Raw genomic sequence first — 17,910 nt, forward strand, 5'->3', positions numbered from 1 at the left:
ATTCGGAGAAAAAGTCAAAGTGCATAAAAATCTCATTATTACTTTTTTGATTTTGGACTTTTATACCTCTGATATTTCACTATGACTTAAGGGTTTATTTACTAGCCTTAAACGGAGAGTGGGAACAGATGTAGCATTAGTATTATTGTTTTTATGCCTAATGTACTGTAAACCCCTTTTTGAATGTACAGTGGCTTGGATTTATTACTGCACTTGAATTTATTAATATAAAACATGTTGGTTTCAAGTAATTATTTTTTTAATGTATTTATAAATGATTTTTTTTTTCACAGAATACACAAGTGTTCAGATGTCAATCACCTTGATACACACACATTGGCTAAAGCTTTTGCTCCTTGCCTCTTTCAAACCCATGGACAGCATGAGGCGGAGGGCCGCGTTGTTGAAGAGCTGATCTGTCGATTTGCTGAGATTTTTGATGTAAGATTGTTCCTTTATCTAATGTTTTATGAATAAGAAAGTGAAATGTGGTGCTACCTTTGTGTTTATTTTTGATAGGTAAGTCAAGAACAACTGCAGCAAATGGATATTGAAAACCGCTTTATTACCAAGTGGAACACCGCCCAGGTGACAGACTTAATCTTTTCCGTTGTCCCATCAAATGTAATGAATTTCTAAAATGTATCACTTTCAAAGTCTACAGTAAATACATCTTTCAACTAATATTTTCTCTCAAAAGTTAGGTTTAATTAGGGAAACATGTATAGATCTAGTTTTATTGATGTGTTTTTATGGAATTCTTTGAGGAGCCACCACTCTTTATTTTATTACATACTTATTAGTGACCTGAACCGCCATTTTCGAATCTATGGCAAACACTGTTGGTTCTGGTCCCTGACTCGGAACACAACCAGAAGTTCCAGTGTTAGTGGCGGGTTCCAGCCCCCAAACCTTTTATCAAGGTTCGGATGAGCCAGCCAAACTGAAACCCGACCCGTTCCATTCCTCACTTATTCTTTGTAAGGTCACGAATCAATGCAGAAAAGTCTTGGAAATTACAAAAATAATTTGGGAGAAAAAGTAGTTCTACATGAGATAGTTATTATACTTTGTACTTTGATACATAGATTCTTTGCATTGATGACTATTGCCGCTGAGCATGTGAACATCATAGCCAAGTGTTTTAGGGTGATGATGGGATTTCTGTTTGGAATACCAGTGTCTTTGATGGTAAGAATAATCTAGTTTTCAGTGCCATTCTCATATCTAAAATTTTAGACACTGTTGGAACCCTTTTGGTTCCCATTAGAGGCAATACATCTCTGAATGATAAGAATACTGGCCTATCCCAATGACATGGGTTATTTTTTGATGGGAAACATCTGTATGCTGACATCAGAAATGCATTTACTGACAGCCCAGGTTATAGGGTATTTTTCCATAGTCATAACTTTGTGTTTTTTGGTTGTCACAAAAGAAATCTCTAAATTGGTTCCTAGACTCAAATCGTAAACTTTTCAGATATTATATTATCTAAAAACCTGCAAAAGACAGCAACTATAATATTAAACTTTACATTGGAACTTATGGTCTGGATTTCTATTAAATGGTAGTGAAAGGTATTTATGTTATGGTTTGCACTTTTGCTATGTTTCTTTGCATACAATATTGAAAAATGATCTGAATTACTTTTCAACCTGTCACAAAATTTAATTGTCTGATCAGTTGGGTTAACATCATTGGGAAATCCATTAGCCGGAGTCATGTTATATTGTCCGAGTGGAGCAACAGTCAAGAATATGTATATGTGTTCCATCCAATCTCTAAGGCACTAAGAGGAAAAGGCAAAAAGAGCTCAGCTATCTCCATCAGTCCAATAGATTCTGAACTATCATGTTTCTTGTAAAGTTTATCTAATATAACTGCTTTTCAGAAAACTAGCAATGATAACTTATGATATCTTTACTATCTAGAATCTAAGCTATTTGTCAGCTATTTCTCACTGCTGTAACCATAAAGAACCTGGCCCTACTGTATGATGATTTTTTTGTTAATTCTAGAAATATCTCTGCATTGTTTAGAATAATAATTTTAACTTGTTTGAAAATGTGAAAACAATAGCAAATTTGTCAAAATATGTTGTGTGACCGGAACAAGACTAATTATAAATTGTAAAATATAATTAAAAACTTTTTGTTTTTTAGATTCAGATACCACAATCTGGAGACTTGCTGCTGGAAGTATTTTTAGAAAGAAAAGACCCTGACATGTCTGTTATTATAAGGGTAATGACTTCTGTAATGTAATATTCTTGAGAAACCATACATACCCTACAATGATGTACAAAAAGACTGTGCTTGTAGGCTTATAGTTTAACCCATTCACTGTATATGTACGTAAAAACTGAGCCCACAAGAAAGTGACACAAATGCATTTTTTGCCAACCTTACCACATTTGGAATTTTTTTCTGGCTTCCTAGTACACAGTATGGAATAATAAATAATGTCACCGAGAATTAGAATTTTTTTACGCCCAAAATAAGCCCTCTCACAGCTCTCTACATGAAAAAAATAAAAAGTTATGGGTTTTTGAAGGTGAAGAGCAAAAAATGAACGAAAAAACCCTGTGTCCTTCAAAAAATATACACAAAGTAGCGACCTGATGCAAAGCCAAAAAAACAATGATGATGTTTGGGAACGTGGGGAAAATTAAAACACAAAATTAAAATACCAACAAACACTAAGCGAGCATACAAACTTCACAAAGACCTTGAGAAAAATGTAAGATCTAGTTCTACAAGTGAATAAAACATGCCATAAAGACATAATTCTGCAATATATTAAATGCATAAGGTGAACCACCTAATTGATGAGTTAGTTTACTTGAAGATCTAAAAATACCAATAAATACAAGAAAAAACTGTAAAAAAACAACTTTTTGTGATATTACAGGTATCCCCAAATATGGCAGCTGCAGAACTTACAACTTGTGTTGCTGGTATAAGAAACATCAGCTTGTCAAAGGAAACATTTTGGACCATATTTGAAGTAATTGATAACGGGGAACTTGGTATGTGCTTTATTAATGCAGTTTTATACTGTGTATGGTTGTTTATATATCCGAGAATGGAAATGTGATACTATTGAGAAATCTTTTGTGATGTGGTTCAGCAAAACTCAGATTCACACCGGAGGCTCTAGTAGGATCCTCCACTGCAGACTCTATCAAATTTAATGAGAAGAATGATGGACATTATGACAGGAAACTGATGGACTTCATCATGTCAGCGTGGTCCCTTTGTATCAGACATGTAAGACATCTAGCATTTCAAAACTTTCAGTTTCTTCTCCAATAACAGCTGTAGAAACATGTTAACCAAGTGGGAATGAGTTATAAAGACAAGGCTCCTCTACTGGATTCTTTCTCTGATATGATCACTTCATTATCACTTTAAGTCAAGATGGTGTTTTCATTTTAAGAAAATTCAACTTGTATCTAAAAAACATTCTACACAAACATAGGATTTTTATAAATCATTTAAAGAAACATCTATCATGATAAACTAGGGGCACCAGGACTGTGGAAATCTTTTTTTTTAATTTGTATTTATTTTAATTGTCAAGAAAAAGCAGGAACCGCAGATCAATGGTTCAAACATTGGACCCCCAAAGACCCCCAAAAAGGGAGGGGGGATAAGGGAAAGGTGGTTGGAGGGTAAAAGTCCACATTATTTTGTAGGTACTCTGAAGTTCCATTTTATAGCAGCGAATCACTACAGAGTTCGTGGAGTCCTTCTGTGCATGAATTAGGATCCGAGTCCAGGTAGCCAACTAAGTTACTGTAAGTTTTTGTAAAAGGATTTCACCACATTGGAGAGGATGAGGGGGGTTGGGGCAAAGGGTTGGAGAACATACAAAACATTCAATGCAGAGCAAAAGAAAAAACAAAAAATAGAAAATGTGACACATGCTCATCATGACATCCCAGGAGGTCGAGCCCCCCATCCCATCCCATCTCAATCATGGTGTATCAGAAACACGCTACCACCGTTAAGTTTTATACAATGTATGCTATCATTTCTGACCAATTTTTAACTAAGTTTGATAGATGGGTCTTCTAAAATTTTTATCCATGACCTCCTTCGTTCTAAAATCAATGTTTAAAATTAAGCTAATGAGTTGGATTATTCATAGGTTATTACTAGTACATAGGCAGGTTTTCCAGATTTTGATGATCGTGACAATCAGCTGCATGCCCCTGCATTACACATGGAGCAGGAAGCAGGTAGATCTGTCTGTAGAGCCTTGCTAATGGTAGACTGTTTGCACTGCCCTCATAGTAGGGATTTGTCTGCAATTCTGAAAAAGTGAAACTGTGTGCTTTCTGATTTGTCCCAAGTGTAGTGGCATCGGCAAAAGCTGGGAGTGCTGATTGTCACACCCTTGTAAGTAAACTTCTAATGACCTATCTTATAAACTCTTTAGGGGGTATTGTCATCTGGGCATTGATACTTAATATAATTCATCTGCCATATACATACATTTCTTCAACCCTCATAAAGGCTACATTCACATCTATTTTTTAGCTCATTGTAAGGATATGTCCTCCTGTTCCAACCCTCCATCTCCACCCTGTGTGAGTAAGGGTGAACATCGGCATCAGTCATTGGTTCCCGCCAATGTTTATAGTGTCTACTTATATGGACAGTTACATCACTGGGACCTCCCAGAGTGTACACCAGAAGAGTCTGGGTATGGATAAAATAATGTGGCAGTTGCCCCCATAGGCAATTATTGCCTCAGCTGAGTGTATACTTTGCAGAAAGCAGGATCATATAGTGTAGCTTGCTGCATCACGTGTTGTCTTCAGGATGCAATGTATTTTGTTCAAATGGAACCAAGAAGAATGCCTCTGCTTTCCACTATAGTTTGGAAGCTTTCCTGGCTAATACACTGAATGTATCCAAAAAACAAGATGTGATTCTAGTCTCATCTAATGTACTTGATTCTTTTTTTTTCTATTCTATCTTCTTATTTTATACTATAGAACGACCCATGCACTATAAAGAAAATGTTTTAGCAACAGTTCTAGATTGGAGTATGCTTCCCGATCCAGGAGCAGCTTACCTCCTTGTCAAGCCATTTTACAGAAATCCTCACATGCTGAATGTTGGTAAGCTTTTATTTTCTCTCTAAAGAAGTTATGGATTAGCAATGACGATTACAGTAATTTATGTTGTTGTTAGGCTATTTGCACGCTTAAAAGACCCAGATGGATAGCTTGCAAATTTAAATGGTGAGGATTTAACAGCCATCTTTTTGAGAATTGTTGGTCTCCCATTGAAAGAGTTAATACAATAAGTACCATCACTAGTTAAAGGAGTTTGCCCATGAAAGAAAGTTCTAAAATTTTAATCCACTAGTGCTGTTTACACAATAAAGAATATTTTTAACCCCTTACTTTACAATATTACTGGTTTAGCTCCTATAACTCAGTTAAGGTCAATGGAAAATTTCACATTCTATGTATAATAAACTCATATTCCTCTGTGCTATGAGATGCTGTGTGCTGACAATGTGCTTAATATATCAGGGTACAGGGATTATTAACACTATTATTTAACTTCTGAACATTCTACTATTTTATCTGACACATAGAAAAAGAGAGATGAGACAGAGATCAGAGATAGGAGATAGAAGATATAAAACACAATGACACACTCCAGGTCTGCTATCTCACTTATAATACACACAGCCAGCTCTGATATAAACCTCCCTCCCCTTGGATATAGACCCTACTTGTCTGTAGCTAGTAAAGTAAGGCTCTGCACCATGCTGCTTGTCAGCAGGAAGTGCCTGTTTCTGAGCTGGTCTTGTAATGCAGAGGGAAGGGGCAGACAGAAGAGAGCACTGCAGTGTACAGACAAGAAAATCTATTCATGAGAAGAATCCAACCATAGTCAGAAGATTTAGGGTCAGATCCAGGGACAACCATAAATGTAAACACTAGGACTGACACAAGTTGGAATTATATCTGTGAAATGCTGCATTTTTGTTAATAACAGTGAATAAGGGAATTTGTTATCCTGAGTTTATTTAAGAGTCTTGTCTTTGTGGAAATACACCATAGAATAACAAAGTGCTTGAAAGCTTTAACTTAACACTCTTTCAATCTATTATAACTGTTTACTGTTTGAATATCACTGGCAAAGTCACCCGTGATGTTTAAATTATTAAAGGCACATGGGCGCCGGTACTACCATTCCGACAGCGCACAGCATCCTCGGGGAGGGACAATGCTCCAGACTTGACCAACATCACATAGCGATCAAAATATTGCATTTGGATGGAATAAAGCACTCCTTTTTAGTTCAACCTTTCCTGTGCTGCGGTTATTTACCTTCTTATTGAATTTACATTGAACCCTGGACTAGGGCAAATGGACTGCGGGCACCCTCCACATCTATTTGTCCTACATAATACGATGTTTACATTTTATATAACATCAAGTTATGTCTAAACCTCCAGTTTATATTTCGGAGTCATCCATGAAAAGAAATTGGGTGCACCATATTGGAATTACTTTTACCGAAGATTTTTATTGCATTACATATAGAAAAGTAAAGAGTCAGCATTCAGCTATGGAGACTCTGCACACATATAGCATCCTCATCCATTGGTTTGCAGTTTGTTGATCTCAAATTATTACAATAAGCATTAGTGGTAACATGGTTAATTATAAAATTATAAAGTTCAGATATACATAAAAAATGCAATCTCCGAGGTGAAATTCCCTGCAGGTTTTCATTATTATACAAGTGTCTGGTTACACAGAGGGAATAAACTATCTAGAAATAGTCAATGATCTAATATCATTGAGCCTCATGGATGTAAACATGACAATGTGTGATCTCGTATATGCAGTTTTCCACCTCCCTTTTCTCCGATGTGATTCTTTGTTGCTGGGTAACACATTCATAATTTCACGGAGCATATGTGTTAAGAAGACCTGGCAGGTTGAGAGAAATAGAAGTTTGGATATACTTTAGCGAGAAGTCAGCACAATTCATGGCCAGGATTTTAGTTAAATATTGTCTGTTACACGGCAATAAGTGAAAGAGGATTTAGAGCGGCTAAATTGTTAAAGCTTTTATTGAAGTGAATCTCAAAGTTGTTATTAAATGCTGTTCTCAGCTTCCTCGGACTCTTGCAGGATAAATTTCTTTGCACTTATTTCACTTCTTTCTTAAGCTCATTCTTTGGTATAGATCAATGACATCCAAGAGCCAATTAAAGAGGAACAATAATCTATCAGAGGCTGACAAAGACCAAAAGGACCCACAGGACAACTAAAGACCTGGCTTCAATTAGTGAAAGCTTGCCGGAGTCCAGACATTATTTCCACATCTACAAATACAACATCAAATAGACCTTAGACACAGTCAAGATAAACAAATCGTTTGCTGAACTATATATATGAACACATTTTTGGGATAGATTTCAATGCAACTTTGCAGTTACACTAACTATACAACATTTGTATGGTTTTCCATTTACACTTCAATTTACAATTTATGGTTGGTTTCAAATTATTTATTAATGACGTCGTAACATAGACTCTGGGCTACCTTTGTCATTTCCATATTTAGTATACTTAATAAATTTAGTGAATGAGCAGCCTCCTCCATAGTGGACCAGGATCAATACCAGGATAATCATATTTTTGAGAACAGAAATAGTGGAATTGGGTCCAAAAGTCTGATCTTATTTCTATGTTACATTAATTTGGCATATGCATCTATTATAGTAAAGTCAAAAGGTGTGTTCCCATATTAGAATACCTAGGAAATGCCATCACACCAACTTCGACTAATAATGACATCCCTATGCGATAACAAATTTTTTTTGGTGATTTTCATATTTCAGAGGACAGACCACAATAGGTAATGTGCCAAGACTAAATCCAACTGTACTGGTGTGAAATGCACCAAATTTGTTAAAGAGAACCTGTCATCAAGAACAGGAAAAATAAACCTTACTCACTCCCCCCTCACTAACTGTGCATTTGTTGCAGCACAGGTGTCCCATCTTGAATCTACCTCCTCCAATCAAAATCTGCCTTTGTCTATGTAGACCCAGGCAAGTGCTGGGGCACAAGGCTGCCAAGGGGTCCAAACAGCCATATCTCAGTCTTTTGCAGCTTTGGCGCTGGTCCCAAAAAAAAGCCACTCCGTGCACTGCAGGACACTGACCAATAAGTGTCCATTGTGGTTGTTTTGTCTGCTTTGAAAAAGTTAGTTTAAATAAAAAAAACTGCATAAAAAACTAGTGCTTTATTATTGCAGTCACTGTAGAAGCCATTCTGTAGAAGACCTTTTCTGCTTTCCAACCTGACATTCACCAGCAATATGGCCGCTATGTGTATTCATTTAAAAGGGATATTAACACAATGAGCAGGAGACATGTTATTTTCAGTTTAGGTTTTGCAGAGGTAGTCCGGGTCCTGTGCAGTGACTGTCAGGTGTGAGTGCTCAGCTCCGAGATTTGGGCTGCATACATGTCCCCTCTGCCACGGTAGAGGCCTCTAGTCATGGAGGCGGTGAATGTCTTTAGGGGGTGTTCAGGATGCCATAGTATTGTCTATAGGTGGTTACAGGACACCATAGTCATGAATAAAATATTACCACGCTTGGGCTGTATATAATACAACCTATGAAAGGCTATATATGCTATAACCTATAGTATGTGGGTGCTGTTTATGATAGAATCTATGAGAGGGCTGTTTATAATAAAACTATAAGGGGCTGTATATAAACTATACATATTTAAACTATGTTTTAGATGATAAACTAGGGAATATTTTAGGGAACAGGGAAATGTTTCAGTTTCTGAATTTTTATTGCCGCTCTGAAGGCTCAAAGGGCCCACTGAAGGCTCTGTCGCCTAGAGGCCTACTGAAACCTAGAGCTGACCTTGCTGATAATTGTAAGACAGGAAATGTCTTAAGAGGTCTTAAATTTATAGCGACACAGAGCTGTCAAAAGAAGGAAGCATGATTCACTGGCAGCCTCTCTTATACTAAACCTGTTATTGCCACACCAACAATATCTAATTAAATATTCTTTTCCTATCTGTGAATGAGATGGAAGTTTAATGTAGAAGTACAACTTATGCTTACTACATAACCCTATGGGCACACTAATCCCTGATTCCTTAGTCGTAGCCTGAAAAATTGACACAGTCCCTAAAAGGTCCTGTAGCACGGCAACGTCTGGGTTGTGTCCAGTCGGTATGCCAAACCGGATGAAGCTCCATTAAATTCTATCAGACTTTTAGATTGGGGAACAGTATGGTCAATACCCAGAGGTCTATAGGAATTCAAGGAATTTGCCAGGACCCCTGCAATCATAGATTTATCTACTATCCAAAGGATTATTAATGACACAACCTCTTCAAGTGGATGAATCCAATTTAAAAGGGATGCATTGGCAATTTTTATTTTGTTGAATTAACATTTTTTATAATCTCTCCCAATTTTCTTATTTTTTAACCTTTTTTCTCCATGATCAGGGGAACTGCCATATTGCAATATTTAAGCAACCTCATCGTCCTATGCAGCAATAGACTGGAGCCACAGGGTTGTGATTAAGAATCTGTGACATCTATTGCTAGTAGTTAAAGTAATGAAGGTGTTTTCTTTAGAGATGTTCTATATGGATCATGTTTGTGCTGCTTATAAGTCTATTAGTCTATTCTAAGGCTTTGTATCCAAATTGGAAAAGAAAAATAATCAAAAATGGTTAACCTAAATATCTGTAACATCCTAAACCATTTATTCTATGGCTTTTATCTGTATCTTATACATTTTATTTAACTTTTTAGCATTCCACTTGTAGCTTACCTTTCAGAACTTATCTTATGTGTTCTTTCAAAACCATTATCATTTATTATATAATTTAAGAAAACCTTAAGTATTACAAATCTAATTTAGCAGATTCAAAGTAAAATATAACCATTCTGTATAACTAACTAGCTACTGCATTTCTCTTGGGATGGTTGTATTATCATTTATTATTGTTTTTCTATTTATGGGATCTAATTTGTCAATTCTACCTGAAAATGATTGTAGAACATTGGTAGACATATGGCAGATGGTCTATTAATGTCTAGTTTCTCTAGTGCCTTCATATATTCATTTTGCAGTTATCTTCACTTTGACAGCCAGAATGATGAAAAAAAACATAGTTTTTGCTAAATCTTTTATTGTTTTTTAATGACATGCAATAAAATTCTCACCATAACAAATACATAAAAACGCACATCTTCTACAGAATGAATTACTTCAACAATTTAAAACACTGGGGGGTATTTATTTTAACATTTGCAGTTCTCTATTCCTCAGTTTTTTTGTGATTCACCGGTTTCTGAACTCTGGTACTTACCTTTGTTATTAATAAAAAAAAATGGTGTAGTTGTATACATAATCTTTGTGCAAATCTGTAGAAACCATAAAAAGTTCATCAAAAGTCAACAGCACTTTTGTGAAATGCAATCAATAAATGACCCCTGTACTTTTAGCGCCCCCTTCCCGTTATATGCTGAATATTGGTGGCACTCTAGTTGGCAATGGTAAAGGGGTTTTCCTGTCTTTGGACCCATTTTGACACTTTATCAACTTTTGGGGGTGAAGTTGGTATGGGTAAATAGAACTGCCCAAAGCTGAAAATCACCAAAATCTCCAAAGTTGCACATTCCTTATTTTGCCTCCTAGTGTCCACACATCTGAATAGTGATTGAAATTCAGTTTGGGGGGAATATGTGGGATTATTAGTGGATTATTATATAGGCAGTTTGGGCAGTTGCCCAGCGTCCGTCCTTCTAGGGGGCCCATGGCCACCCAAACCACCCACCAATTTTATACTGAGCAGCATATGGTATTCACACATACATCTGTTCCTGTACACATACATGTACACAAGAGCCTTTTCAGGACTTTTGAGGGTCCTCCAAATGTTCTGACACAGGCAGAAGGGACATTGCACCAGATAATCCAACAGTGGCACATGCTCTTACTTAATCAGGTCTGCTTTTAGGATTTGACACAGCTGCACCTGTTTTTCTTGGTGCACTTTGCTTTATTCTGTTGCGACAGAATTGTGTCAAATTACAGTAATAATCCTCAATTACCCAAGAATCTTGATTCTAGTACCATATGTAGAAAGTGAATTACAGAAAGTTAGCTATTTTAATGTAAGGACCATTAATCATTACTATTTTATACACAGTATTAAACTTCATGGTTTCTTTTATTATCAAATTCATAAACAAAATTATTGTTAAATTGGTACCCTGCTCCTTTTGCTATCTAACACATTAAAAATGTGCAGCAATGCAAGACTCATTGAAAAAAAATGAAAAAATTATTAAATGCAAAATGTTTGCACAAAAATATTTTCACTTCACTGCATATTATGATTAATATAATCACACATACAGACCTCTGCCAATCTGATATTAATAAACTAAAGATCAATAACATAGTGAGACATTGTTATGATGCTTTAAATAGTAGTCTGGCTTCAACGTTCTGGGATTGTGACCACACATGGGGATTTGCTCTGCTTAAGGCTATGATTGACATACTGGCTGTTTCTCTGTATCGGGGATGGGTCTCAGGTGCCTATTGGAGTGACAGTCAGCCAAACCAATCAGCTGCAAGGACAGCGTCCAGGCATGCTAATTGAATCACCTATCTGTTCATTGAAGGCCTGATACTGGATCTTTGTACTCTAGTTGTAATTCTGCTATTTTTGGTTTCTTTGACTTTTGTCTGGCCCCTGACAATTATGTTGCCTGAAGTATTTGTACCTGTTGGTTCTGACCTTGTTTTGTTATCTGCCTCTGTTTACATTAATTTCTGTTGTTGTAACCTTATCCAGTGTTGGGACTGCCACCTAGTGGTTGTCAGCAATTTAAAGCAGGGCTGGCAATTAGACAGGGACAGAGGTTGTTGGATTCTCAGGGCTCACTCTCTTTTGTCATGTCATGATAGAAATATTCCCCAAGTTTTCCTAGAATAATATTGTGAGTATATAAGTGTTTATAAGTTATAAATGTTACACAGTATTTAATATGAACTTTTGAGCCTTATTGCAATTTCAGGTTTATTTAGGTGACTCTAAAAAGTTGAAAGTTTTAATTTATTGCCTTAACTATATTTATGCTATGAATAGTCTTTTAAATTTGGTCACTTCTTGCAAGTTTGATTTTAGCAAAAGAAATTACATAAAAATACATGTCCAGTCCACCACTGTGTACATTTCCAAAGCACACATAATGTTCCCAATATTAGTCTTAAATGTCTTGCAATTTGTTCGTGATTAAGTCTCTTGCCAGCAGATTATCACCGACAAAATAGAGACTCATGTAAATGGAACAACTGTACTTGCATTTAGCGGTGTAATGGCAATTAAAGAATAATGCCAGTTAAGTGAGGTTTAATCCCTAAAGTCGCAAGATCGCCTCTAATTATGTCTTTCTGGTGTATAAAGCATATAAATATATTTTTCCGTAGGAGTTGATTTTAGTTCCATATCGTAAATCAATGATAAAGGGCAGCAAAGTCTTTTTCATTTGGAACTAGTCAGACCAATAAAGAGTGAATATAATGATATGGGAATTTATATCATTTTACTTTTAATGTGATCTGAACTCATATAAAATTATAAATGGTCAGAGAAATTGATAAATTGTCAAATTCACCCACACTATTCTTACTAGTAACCATTTAAGGACAAAGTAAGTTTTTGGAGCAATCTAGTGAAAACTTTATTTTTTTTTTATCACTGTACTGCTTACCTTGTTGTCTGTTATACTTAATACTTATTTTATGTATATTGTTAGCTATCTTTATGCTCTTATTAGAATCCGTTTCGATTTTTTAGATCTTTTGCTTAGTACGTTAATACTAATCCCATGTCTCAGCCCGCATCACATGGGCAGCTAGATACAGTAAAATCTCTTAATTCTGGTGGACAAGCATTTGCTTTTCAATCTTTGGGCTTTGACATTAAGTAGTTATTTACTCAACAAATAAATTCTGTGTAGGGTAAATGTAGTTCTTCTATTGTGCATGATCGGAGCATGGGGTTTATTTTATTTTAATCAATGAAAACAGTTGCAAGGTCCACACATCTGATTAATTTGAAGTGGATCCCAGCTCCCCTATCCCTGTACTGACTAGTAATGGTCTACAATACAAAAACAATCCACAGTCCAGCTAAATGAAAAATAAATTCCTTAATAATAAATGAAAAATAAATAATCTTTATTCCGTTACATGCTTAAAAACATTGTTTCATAAATTCCATGGTCACAATTGTCTACACGTTTCAAGCACAAAAGATGCCCTTTATCATGCTTATAGATAGTAGCCTATTTTGAGAACATGCAGTGCAGTGGTCGGTAAGTGAAGTACAAATGAGGTCAAATACACAGAATGGCAAACAAAAGAATAGCAAAAGCACCAGATCAGACTGAATATAAAGAGAGCAATGGACACCTCCTTCGGCACTGACTGGTGCAGCCGTCCGCCACTCAAATCACATCTGCAGACCGAACAAGCTCAAACTCACACCCAGCAAGGAAAGATCTTGAGAAGGAGTTGTCAATTACAGTCAATTACAAGCCTGAACCTGATCCAATTAAGAGCAATTTGCAAGTTCTGACACCAATTTTGATCAATGGAGATTACAGTTCTGAAAATATCAAGTGATCATACATTGTTTTTTAATTTTGATCTCTATTGTAAATTATTTTTCCAGTCATTCCGATTGGAGATAGCTATAAAATATCTGCCCCTTGGGTCAGTGAATGTATCTAACAATTTAACCGGTTCCCAACCGCCCGCTGTGTATTCACGGCGCACATTGGGAGCCAGGGTATGGAGAGGGCTTACGGGCTGTGTCCTCTCCATAGCCGGTAAGTCTTTGCTGCATATTGCAGCAAAGACGTACCGGTAACACCCGCGATCGGTGCCAGCAACATTATAGAACCTATACAAATTTGGTATCCCCATAATTGTATCAACACAAAGAATATAGTAGACATGTCATTTGCGGTGCACAGTGAAAGCTGTAAAATCCAAGCCCACAAGAAAACTGTGCAAATGCATTTTTTCACCATTTTCACTGCATTTTTTTTCTGCTTCCCAGTACAAGCCATCACACAGCTCTTTCTTATGTGTAAAAATAAAAAGATAGATTTATGAAGGTGGGGAGAGAAAAATGGAAATGAAAACACAAGAAAGGGCCTGGTCCTTAAACAGTTAAATGTCATAGCACCTGTTAAGGAGATCGCACTGGTTTCGGACGCCATCTTGACTACTGTCCGCCATCTTAGAAACAGCGGGCATGTTCCCTGACCATTGTCAAGTTAATTTCATGATTCAAACTTCATTTTATGTAACCTGTTTGCTCGCCTGTCAGCTAATACCCTTTGACAATTAATGAGAAGCCAGTCTGTCCTTGATTATATTATGATTCTGGAGCCCACTTATCTTATTCTTCTCAGCAAATTAGTATAAACAATATCTGTGTACAAGGTCTCTGAGAACTGAGCACAATTAATTAACTTTTTTTCCAGAATGTGCTGATGTCCAATGGAATCGAAGTGCCTTATCTCCTTTCATACAACACCCAAAATGCTGATTTCTCTGTATTAAAATACAGCTGGGGTTTTTTGAAATAAACAGTTTCATTTGAGTAAAGACCGGACTGTGTCTTTCTTTTACTCTGTCATCTCGCTGTCGGCAGCTATCTCATCCTCCCTCAAAGGGTTAAGTAGGACTCACCTTACAAAAGTCAAGAGGGCTGTTGGGGCCCTGCATAAAAATCCCTATCAGTATTGGCGTCCCTGGGTGGGCTTAGGAGTGAGCAACAACAACACCGAGACAGCCTCCGTGAAGGGTCCCCTCCAGCTTGGTGAACAGAACTGACCAGAGAGCTCCCAGGGTAAGCTGTTTTTTTTGTCTACCTTGAAATGTCACTTCTGGTTCACTAATTGGATGGACCGGGTAAGACTGTCTCTGTGTTATATGTTTGCCACTGTTGTTCACTGTAACCTAAGCTCATAGTTTTTGGCAAATAACCACTTTGTAAGGTGATTGGACAGAGACTGGACAGAGACTGGACAGTGACGGATGGTCAGACAGTCTGTGATGTTAGCTGAAGCTGTGAGATGGGAAGTAGTAACCCTTAGATGTCTGCAATGCTAGAGTGGGAGAGTGGGAGATATTCTGTCAGATTATCATATTGTCTATAGTACTGTTTGACTGGTGCCAATAGGGTTGCCCATAGAGGTATAGAGCTCAATTTTTGCACGTGCAGCGGAGACCCACCCTGATCAGGTGCGCGTTTAGCTTTCTTTTTGGGGAGTCTGAACGGCCTCGTGGGACTGTAAGAACTAGTAGTGACTTAGTAAAGAGTCGGTAAGAGAGTGGACTTGGTGTAGAGTCGGTGAAAGAGTAGTGACAGGTCAAAGTTGACTTGGTGTAGAGTCCTCTGTGGAAGTCTGGTATCTAGTTTCTTTGGGGTCAGTAAATCGAGGTGTTGGCATTCGCTGTGTCTGTGGGGACAAGTTTGGAGTTGCAGTGTTGCAGTAGTAGGCATTTATGATGAGTTGTGAATTGGAATTGAGCCAAGTGCATTGCAGACAAAGAGATGTAGGTAGACAGAAGATTGGCTTGATGTAAGTAGACAAAAGGTTGTTGAGTTAATTAGGACTCACTTTACAAAAGTCAAGAGGGCTGCTGGAGCCCTGCATATAAATCCCTATCACAACTTAAATGTCCATCAATAATCCTCAATTTTTGGTGATGCTCTATAATAGCATATTTGTGGGGGTTTTCTTTTCTTTCAGCTAACATTTGCTTCTTTAAAAAAAATTTCAGGAATAATAACCAGAAATAATGTTTAATACTTTATTTATGCTATTTTAGTGATTATTGTTATGTTGTGGCCACATGTTGATACTATTGATTCTAATTTTGAGACCGTAGTAACACATAACCAAGCAGCCATAACTGCTGGTAGGAATTGCTTAGAAACAATTGTACTGTACTTTATAGTGATATCATCTTCGTAAGTAATCTCTTTCCTCTTTAATTCAGACAGAACTATCTCCCGACACATTCAATCAGGTAATCTAAAATACAAAGAGGACTCATCAAAACGTCTTTCTGGAAATAAATTTCAGGAAAAATACATTGTATTAAGGGAGAGAAAGCTTCTTATCTACAAAGACATAAAGGTAACAATATCTCAATATTTTGGTATGTGATTGCAGGATACTGGATTGCTTTCTGAGCCTTCGGTCTAAAGAATATTTCAGTGCTGCTCATAATTTAGTAAATTAAATTATAATAGATTTTACATTTCAGTGATATATTTCAAAGATTATTGAAGAATTTTAATTATTTATGATAAATGTATAAAATATGTTGAAGATGCTCCGGTGGGTGGGTACAATCCCCATTCTGCAGGAGGCATACTGTATTGAAATCTTCCATGGAAATAATAATGTAAACTATTGGTCTGGAGAAAACTGACAAAGGCTACATACACACAACCATTGGGGACGTGTATACTGCAGCAAGCTTGCGGTCTATATACGTCTCCCCTAGGCCGGCAATGGGAACACGGAGTGGTACGGAGCGGTACGATGCCATACAGGTGGCACATGTCATATCTTTCCTACGTACTATGGCGCCATGTACCATGTTTCTCTATGGAGTGGGGCGGGGCAGGCAGCGCTCTCCCATCCCGTGCATCGCCGTTAGTGTGAATATAGCCTAAGATGTACTTAAAGATGACAGTATCAAACTAATCTACCTGGTCTAGACTTAAAGTGTAACCGTCAAAAAGAGCAAAAAGAACCTAAAATACATAATTTTGCTCCAGGTGTCCCTGGGAATCATTCCTCAAAGTATTTTTCCTCTCGGTCCTCATTTAGTACCTTTTTTGGCCCATAGCAACCAGGGTTTCCAGCTCTCAAAAAGCCTACAATCAGCAAGATGGAGAGGCGGGACCTGTCCCCTGTAACCTCATCACAAGCGCCTGCTGCTGACCAATGAGATTTGAGCTATCTATCTATCTATCTATCTATCTATCTATCTATCTATCTATCATCTTTCTATCTCCTATCTATATCATATCTATCTATGTATGTATGTGTCTATATCATATCTATCTATCTAACACTCCAGCACAGCACATGAGGGCACAGCTTGCCACTTCCTTGTGTGAGGTGATGTGGGAGGGGGGCTGCAGTTTCTGTCTGTGTGGATTATTTGTTTACATACAAGTGTAGGGAAAGCTGGAGAGATAAGAGTGTAGGTGCTTGGTTTTTACAGTAGTTGGAGCTCCTGGCAGCAATTAACTGAGTGCTGGAGCAGTGAGACATGAGGTGATCAGCTGGCTGCAGGGAGAGAAATGTGGGTGCGTCTCTCCCTCCGTAGTCTCTGCTTCTTTCTGAATGTCTAAAGTAACAGCTATCTAAGCAGTCACTGACATCTAGGGGAAGTCTACAGAATACAAGAGGAAGGAGCAAGATTTGGGTAACTAATCCAATTGCAAAAGGGCTTAAAATTTCCTGCCCTACAACATATCAAAATTTTTTTGAAATGACGGTTACACTTTAATGGAAACATGTTAGCAGTTTCTCCGTCAAGTAATGTTCTTTTTCCATGGTTTGTAATCCTTATATTTAGCTTAACAAGTCACAGGGCCAAAAAACTGATGAATCCAATCCTGTGGGAAGTGAATGACCTATATAATTCTATGACTACATGAGAAACTTGTGGCTTTTTAGCAAAAATAAATCTTGGTAAAGAGGAATGCTGCAAATTCTATGGCCACTAACACCCACTGGATGAGCAGATCCTTTGAGGGT

The 17,910-nt window shown here is 37.2% G+C and overlaps 1 protein-coding gene across 3 annotated transcripts in view; it reads left to right on the top strand.

Moving 5' to 3' along the window:
* The window catches only part of ARAP2 (ArfGAP with RhoGAP domain, ankyrin repeat and PH domain 2), a 171,035-nt gene that overhangs the window by 127,229 nt on the left and 25,896 nt on the right, over nucleotides 1-17,910 (top strand). For all 3 annotated transcript variants that reach the window (XM_072125916.1, XM_072125929.1, XM_072125925.1), the window contains 6 exons: nucleotides 294-441; nucleotides 520-588; nucleotides 2,166-2,246; nucleotides 2,914-3,031; nucleotides 5,009-5,134; nucleotides 16,130-16,269. In XM_072125916.1, the coding sequence (XP_071982017.1) occupies nucleotides 294-441; nucleotides 520-588; nucleotides 2,166-2,246; nucleotides 2,914-3,031; nucleotides 5,009-5,134; nucleotides 16,130-16,269 (682 nt within the window). The remainder of the gene's footprint in view (nucleotides 1-293; nucleotides 442-519; nucleotides 589-2,165; nucleotides 2,247-2,913; nucleotides 3,032-5,008; nucleotides 5,135-16,129; nucleotides 16,270-17,910) is intronic.

This window comes from Engystomops pustulosus, chromosome 1 (genome assembly GCF_040894005.1).
Source record: "Engystomops pustulosus chromosome 1, aEngPut4.maternal, whole genome shotgun sequence".
NCBI classification, from domain to species: Eukaryota; Metazoa; Chordata; class Amphibia; order Anura; family Leptodactylidae; genus Engystomops; species Engystomops pustulosus.